The sequence below is a fragment of the Carettochelys insculpta genome, chromosome 6 (genome assembly GCF_033958435.1).
Source record: "Carettochelys insculpta isolate YL-2023 chromosome 6, ASM3395843v1, whole genome shotgun sequence".
Classification (NCBI taxonomy): Eukaryota; Metazoa; Chordata; order Testudines; family Carettochelyidae; genus Carettochelys; species Carettochelys insculpta.
Genome location: NC_134142.1, coordinates 9,017,192 through 9,025,202, shown reverse-complemented (window position 1 = coordinate 9,025,202; position 8,011 = coordinate 9,017,192). Strand labels below are relative to the sequence as shown.

At 41.0% G+C, this 8,011-nt stretch overlaps 1 protein-coding gene across 1 annotated transcript in view; it reads right to left on the bottom strand.

Annotated features, from left to right (window-relative positions):
• Positions 1 to 1,906: 1,906 nt before the first annotated feature.
• The window catches only part of STYX (serine/threonine/tyrosine interacting protein), a 29,029-nt gene continuing 22,924 nt past the window's right edge, over positions 1,907 to 8,011 (bottom strand). Inside the window, exons 6-11 of the mRNA XM_074996221.1 lie at positions 6,922 to 6,958; positions 6,316 to 6,355; positions 6,184 to 6,234; positions 5,244 to 5,316; positions 3,466 to 3,559; positions 1,907 to 2,359 (exon numbers count right to left, since the gene is read on the bottom strand). Of these exons, the coding sequence (XP_074852322.1) occupies positions 2,286 to 2,359; positions 3,466 to 3,559; positions 5,244 to 5,316; positions 6,184 to 6,234; positions 6,316 to 6,355; positions 6,922 to 6,958 (369 nt within the window). The 3' untranslated portion in view covers positions 1,907 to 2,285. The remainder of the gene's footprint in view (positions 2,360 to 3,465; positions 3,560 to 5,243; positions 5,317 to 6,183; positions 6,235 to 6,315; positions 6,356 to 6,921; positions 6,959 to 8,011) is intronic.

Below are 8,011 nucleotides of genomic sequence, written 5' to 3'. Positions count from 1 at the left end.
CACAGAGCATGTTAACTTGCGTGACTAAACCAAAAGCCTCAGTACAGAGAATATATAGGTGACAAGTTGCAGACAACGTGCAACAGGAACAGACGGTCATGTAAATAAAACTAGATGAAGTGGAAAAAATTGAATTTTCTGAGATTTGAAGGTGGCTGTTTCTCAAAATGTGCCCAAGCCAACCCCACACCACTGAGGGAGAAAACAAGACAATGTGTCGGTGAGGAGTGGACACACCGGAGAGAGGGAGGGGGCTTCTGATGAAAACATGGGAGATGGGAATTACATTTAGGGAAACAAGATTTCTTGATTTGTCACTACAGCCATAATGTAAGGAAAACGCAGGGAGAGAGAGAGAGAAAACATTGAAGCAGAGTACAGGGAGATTGTAATGGATTAGAGTATCGAGGGAATTTATGGTCAGTGGGGTGATACTGGATTCTTAATTACCCAAGTCAAGATTTAATGAACTAACATTTCCTAACTCCACCTCACCTGTGGTTATTTATTAGGAAAATTTAATTACATGAACATGCTATTCCTATCCCCTTTTAAGGGGCTTAAGTAAGACATGGATATAAAGGAACTATTTTTTCATTCACATCATTTGTTTCATGGCCTGGTAGGCATACAAAGTCGATATCAGAGTTCGAGAAAACAGACGCATAATGATGAAATAATGGTTTAGCATTAAGACTGCATAAACTAAGTTTGATGGGAGCACTTAAAAAAAAATTAAGGTTGCACAGTTTTTTTTTTTGAATTAGAATGTATTCATTTACCCCTTTGGAAGGGCACAGATCCTATCTTCAGTGGCAGAGACACTCAGGTGTTTGTGTTCAATAAAAGCATTTTTAGAAATGTCCGTGCTCCTCTGTTCAATGGACCGGATACCCTCTTGCAATATGTTTTCCGTGCTACTTGTCTGAAGTTTCCCTTGTTGACACAATACATGGGAAAAGAGTTGGCCAGCAACGGATCCATTTTTGATTTTATAACATCAACTACTGGCTGACTTAGCTAAGTTTGTCCCAAAATTACACTGAAACTCACTGATCCTTGCTTGTTAACAAAGTCTTCAGTCCTACAATATACATCAAGTTGCAACAGTGGCTTTCCCCTTGCTTAGTTTAACACATGACCATTTTATTTAATAGTTTAATGAGATGCAGTAATTATATTAGCTTGTGTTATACTAATGGAGTTGCTTAGATCAGTATTGCCTCTTCGCAAAGACTAACCAGAAGGTATTCAGTCTATCTGAAAATAAACTGGTACATAATGTGGTTTTCTTTTTCTTTCCCCCCCCAAATCACAAGCTACAGACATTCATGAACAGGTGCCTGAGGTACATCCTTCATATCAAATGGCAAGACTGTCACAAATGAGGACCTTCAGAACAGGGCACAAGAACCACTTGACGTTCAAAGCAAGAGAAGAAAAGCGGGGATGGCTAGGTCACACACTCAGAAACCATCATCCAGCACAGTCTGTCATGCTGTCACATGCAACCCATGAAGAAAATGCAAAAGAGGAAGACCTTGGACAACATGGGAAAGATCTACTGAGACTGAAGGACAACAACTGGGATACTCCTGGAGAAAAATAGATGTTTTGTCCTGAGACAGAGTGAACTGGAGGAAATGTGTAGATGACCTATGCTCCACTCGGATACAAGGGTTTAAGTAAAGTCAGTCATTGGAGTTTTAGTGTGAAGATAACGAGTCAATGCTGTCCAGATAATTGGTGGTTTTCACTGCTAACAGCAGAAGGTATACGGAAGTTTGTAAAGTGTGTATCTTTCCACTTTTTGTATGTTTCTAAAAGTAACTTTAAGCTGCAATATATACTTAGAACACAGAGAATTTTAGCAAATTTTTCTTTACTAAAGTCTCTTGTTATAAATTACAAATAACTTTATAAACAAATCCCCCCAGCTTGCATTTTGTTTAAAGTAATAACTTTTATCATACAAATAAAGAAATTTCAAGTATGAAAAGTGCATTATTGCAATAATACCTCTTTGCAAGTCCAAAAATCTTGGTATAGAATAAAACTGTAAAGTGTAAAAAAAGAGTAAAACAATCAGTGCCATCTATTCATTCAAGAAGTCCAACATATTAAAATGTTGCTTAGTGTGTTGCAGAGGCAGATTTACATCTGGAAGCAACATGTATTTGAAAAGAAGCTATGGGTGTGTCCATTGTTTTGTGTTCTCTTTTCTACTTTTCTTCACTTCCACGTGGAGGAATACACCGTCTCTGAGAACAGTGGTGCCTTACATGTCACCCATTCTGGGCTGCTGCCACTTGCATATTTCCAAATTCTTCTTCATCCTCATGTGTTCGCTTCAAGCTTCCTGAGAAAATGATCAGCACATATGCTTTAAGAAGTCTCTTATTATAAAAACCTACTCTATTTTAAACATCTACTCTTTGCAGGAAGGGATAGCTCAGTGGTTTGAGCACTGGCCTGCTAAACCCAGGGTTGTGAGCTCTATCCTTGAGGGGGCCATTTAGGGATCTAGGGCCAATGGATTTTAAAAAAAAATCTGGTAGAGCTGGCGATAGGTCCTGCTGAAAAGGCAGGGGACTGGACTCAATGACCTCTGATGGTCCCTTCCAGCTCTGTGAGATACATATATCTCCATATATTCATTATAATGAAGATCACAAGACCATTTGCATTAGAAATGCCAATCAGCACGTATTCAACCTTCCAAAACTTTCACCTTGTGGGGTGAAGCTTTCCAGATTAGGTCTCTGCCTAGGCTTCCCTCCCCTCCACCCCAAGTGTGAGCCAAGTACATTCAGCCATTTGGCTTATAGGAGAATTAAAGAGAGCACTTTTCCCCCTATAAAACAGTCCGAGCGCATTTTGTCGTCTGCCATGGCTACAGCAAGCAGTTCAAATTCAGTCTCATTAAAGGGCAAATTAATGAATTAAGCAATTGAGAAATCATAGCTGAGCATGCACAGTGGGTGGATGCTATTAAATCCATATCTTTTTATCATCACTCATGCTCCGGACATAGTCTGAGCAGAAGCTGCTGCTGGGACAACTTGAGAGGGGGAGACATTGTTAGGTAGGGAGACAGCGTCACATTTTAAAAGTGCCCAGTTCTCTCAACAAACACAACAAAATCCAGAGCTGCCAGGGCTTTACACATGGAATATGCTCGGATTGTTGGCTACGCATCTGGGTCTGGGCTTTCAGCAGGTTCTGGGAATGCATACCACAAAGCCAGCCAGTCAGGGAACAAGAACATTTCAATACTCTATCCTAGACACAGATTTGCAGGTATCCCCTATAAACCAGTTGGAAGTCACTTTTCATCCAGCGAGATACAGATGCACTGTACAAGTAAGCTGCATCGGTGCCAATGGAGATCACGTCACAAAACCAATCACATCACTGTCTTTAAAGGAGAAGGGTGGATTACGCACAACAGAAAAGACTTCTCACCTGTAGATCCAGATGGAACAGACAGCGATCTCTCCAGCTGCAGAGGTGACATCATCTGGATAGTTAATTTTGCTAGATAGATGGCTTCATATTCCTAAAATAAAAATAAGGACATTGCTACTCGTTGTGCAAGGCGACTTGCAAAGGAAGGAGACACAGGACTAAGCCAGAGAGAAAACTGCTTAGGACAAAGGTCAGATGAGGGTTTGTGGGCACAAAGGGTGCATCTACACTGGCCAGCTACTTCAAAGGAGCTGGCACAACATCGAAATAGCATGCATCGTGTCTACACGTGCCGCGTGCTATTTCGACGTTGAAAGCGACGTTAGGCGGTGAGACATCGAAATCACTATTCCCATCCGAAGATGGGAATAGCGCCCTACTTCGACATTCAACATCGAAGTAGGGCGTGCGTAGATGACCCGCGTCCCTCTACTTCAAAATAGCGGGGTCCTCCATCGTGGCCATCAGCTGAGGGGTTGAGAGACACTCTGTCCAGCCCCTGCGGGCCTCTCTGGTCACCGTGTGCAGCAGCCCTTAGCCCAGGGCTTCTGGCTGCTGCTGCAGCTGGGGGTCCATGCTGCATGCACAGGGTCTACAACTGGTTGTCGGCTCTGTGGATCTCGTGCTGTGCAATGCAAGTGTGTCTGGGAGAGGCCCTTTAAAGGGAGTGGCTTGGGGCTTTGCTGGCCCCTTATTTCAACAGGGGGCGCTTGTGTGTGTGTAGACACTCCGCATTTCCTTCCGAGGCGGCTACTTTCGATGTTCCCCGTTGCTACTTTGATGTGGAATGTCGACGGCACCAGCCCTGGAGGACGTGTAGAAGATACACGTCGAAGTAGCCTATTTCGATGTCCTTACATAGCCAAAATGTACAGTAAATGCGGAGTTATGCTTATTGGAGCAGATCCATCCTGTTAGCTCCATTGTTCTTGCTTGCTGCAATTAGCTTTCAGCTGAGATGGGGGAGGGTGGAGGAAAGAGACATCATCCACCAGACAGCAGGGGCATTGCCCAAGGAGGACAATAAAATTGCACGAACACAGGTTCCAGAGGAAGGATGTTTAGGCAAAAGGAGGCAGCTGTGCTCAAGAAAGGGGACCTTGACTAACGACAACTTAAACAGAGGCCAACTGCAGTGATTTTAGGCAGCAACACAGTAGTACAGGGTCATGGAGATGAAGATACAGTATTATTTTACTGGCAAACAAATACCACACATTTAGAAATCAAATTACTGAAGAGAAGAGGAATCCTTCAAATAAGGCACCATAAAAATAAAACTAAATTGTCTCACCACCAGCTAGCCAAGTGTATGATTGCCAAGCATTACAAGCCCATTTCAGCACATCATCCCTGACGTTTCCCAGCCATTTATACAACATGGCTATTGAATTTGGTGTATGGTGACTTCAAACCCTACTACTCAGCTTTCTGTATTAAATGTTAATTTTTCTTTTCTGTGATATTAGGCCAATAAATGTGGATTGCAATACCTGCGTGGGATTCCTCGCCTGCCTGCAGACTAACTAGTAGTTAAGGAGCCTTAAGCTGATGTACGAAATAACCAATTTTAATTTCTTACTCATGTCTGACATTGCTTTTTTTCAGTTTGATTTTGCTAACTGATTAAAATGATAAATCATCTTCCCTCACTGGTTCCAGATAAATGAGTGTCAGAGTGTGACACCAAACATCCTAGTTAGATTAATTTTAAACCGGTCAAGAAACACTGATTTTAGTTGCATTAAGTATACACATAGGGAAAAAAATATTACCTGAAGTTGATGGACAAATCCAGCATTAGGATTAATACAGAATCTTCTTTCTTGAACATAAGTGAATGCATCCCTTAATGGAAAAAAAAGATCTAGAATGCAGTCATCTCTATTGACTGACAAAATAAATACAGCTACAACAGTCTAGACCAGGCGTGTCCAACCCACGGGCTGCATGCAGCCCTGGATAGCTAATAATGCGCCCCACAAGATCGTGAACTTGTAACATTATTATGTGATTTATATACATTAACTATATTATATATTTTATATGCAGCCCAAGACAATTCCTCTTCACTCAATGAGGCCCAGGCAAGCCAAAAGGTTGGACACCCATGGTCTAGACCTACTGGCTTTGAATTCTTGTGGAAAGCCGTGTTTCTTTAAAAGACTGTTAGAACTTGCCCTTCTATTCCTCGAGTAGCTTGGAGGTGTGGGAAAAGGTGGCTTTAGGTACCTTGAGGTTCCACTTTGCTTAGAGCCACAAGGCTGCTACCCAACATCGCACCTAGAGATCTAAACTGTACTGGGTGACTTTTACAGCAGGTGAGAACATGGGCACTGCTCCACTGGCACAGACTAGTGGTCCATCTAGTCCAGTACCCTGTCTCCATATGTTCAGGGGAAGCTGTAAGCAAACCTGCTCTGTGGGATAATCTGCCCAAAGGGAAAAGTCTCTGCTCAACTGCCAAGAGTTAAAGGCTGGCTTACACCCTGCAGGTAGGAAGCTGTACATCCCTTTGAAAGTTCGGAATGGTTTAAACTTAGTAATATTATCATTTTACATTTGCAGTTAAGTATGTGATTGGGAAGGGAAGTTATCTTAAAGTGCACATGGACCAATGTTCCATAAGCATTTTTTTCAATTAAAACTTGTTTCAGTTTCTGCAGATAACTTGAGCCAACTAAATTACAAATCAGTTAAATGCATTTTTCTTACCTGTACTTCACCCCAAATGTTTCCATAATGTATGCAATAACTAAGGCAGCACTGGAAGGGAAGAAACAATTAAGAAAAACAATCCTGCATATGATTAAATAAACAAAAGAAAAAAAGGAAAAAGGTTCCTACCTTCTAGAAATCCCTGCATTTCCATGGACAAGAACTTTTCCTGGGAAGACAGAGAATTGCTTATCGAGATGGGTAAGAATGATCCTTTCCCAAGTTTATCAGCTTTTCACTTTAAACACATCTATGCAACATCAAGTTATTTCTAAAGAATAATAGATTAAACGTCTTACACGTCGTTTGATTTCGGTCTAGAACACTAACTAGGATGCATGCTAACAGGATACTAGTATAGGAGCAAAGCACTACATTTAAAAACAAAAACCCAAGTTTATGATATTGGTTTCCAGAGCACAATCAAGTCTATAGTGTAAAGACTGTAATAGGAATAGTTTGATTATACAAGTTTGGGCAGAATGGAAGGAAAATAGTTTGTATGGACCTATATTAATATGCAATGTTAGGACTAGTTTTACGAGCATGAAAAATTACAAGTACCCGTCAAACACCAAAAAAAAACCCCACACACCCAGAAATCCCCACTAAGGTACATAACAGTTACAAGTATTTACGTCCAGATACAGGCAACAAAGCAAGTGGATTTTTATAGCTTTGTAACAAGCTATTAGGAAATTAGGTAAATCAAAGAAAAAGTGAATCCAAGTTTACCTCCAGTTTGTAAACTTCCATCAATAAATTCTTTAGTCTATAGGGAAAAGATTGTATGGGTTATATGAAGACATGCAGTTCCAATTAGAGCTGCAAATACTAACACCATGTTTAGATTTTCAATCTGAAGAGTTTTCACACCTTTCATTACTCACTATGTAAAAGATTCAAGATTTTTATAACCCAATGTGTCACTTAACTATTCTACATAGAAATTAGAGGTTTTTATGGGAATTGAGATACTGAGAAAAGTTTTGGTGGACAGTTACTTAATAGCTTCCTGAAGATATTTAACAGGTAAATCAGAAATTAATTACATTTTAGTTAAGCATTACCACACAGTTTGTTATCTGTAATCCCAATACGATCCCAAGTTATGCATGCTAATTCTATGCAAACAGTTTGTTGTCCGGAAGGGAACAGATAAAAAGCAAAATAACCAAAAACAAGTATAATCTGGGTCACAAGAGAGTACTTACTAAGAATTACACTGATGTCGATATATCTAATTTTAAAAGCCACCTTACATTTTCCAAGGACCTTATTTTTAGGAATATTGTTTAGGCTTCATGTGCTAATAAACCTACAACATGGGATTTGTGGTTTAAAGAGCTCTCTGGACCAACACGAGAAGGTCATATAGCACTGGCTCGTCCTTGTTCCCAGCTGCTGCTCAGGCCCTCAGTCTCCTAACTTCATAGGAGAGCCTGGTAACCTTCAAAGCAGTTAGAAATGAGATCTCTTGTTAGCACCACTGCTACATAAGAGTGAACAAGAGCCACCCTGAATGTCCATACCCATTAGCGAGAAAGGCCTATCCAAAGTAAAACAGTTACAAGGAATAGCGCAGAGACCAGGCAGCAGGGCAGCATGTGCAGGGGAATGGGGAGAAGGTCAGTAGCTACAAAGTAGTACACTGAAGGAGCACAGTGAGGAAAAGCGATGAACAAAAAAGGCATTTCCCCCTCAAAGACAGAACCAGGCCTGACTGCACTGGACTGCTGAAAGTACACACATATGGCCATATCAAACTGCAAGGCCTGCTACAGGGATGCTGTGTGATCTAAAATGGATTCATGATTAGGAATGA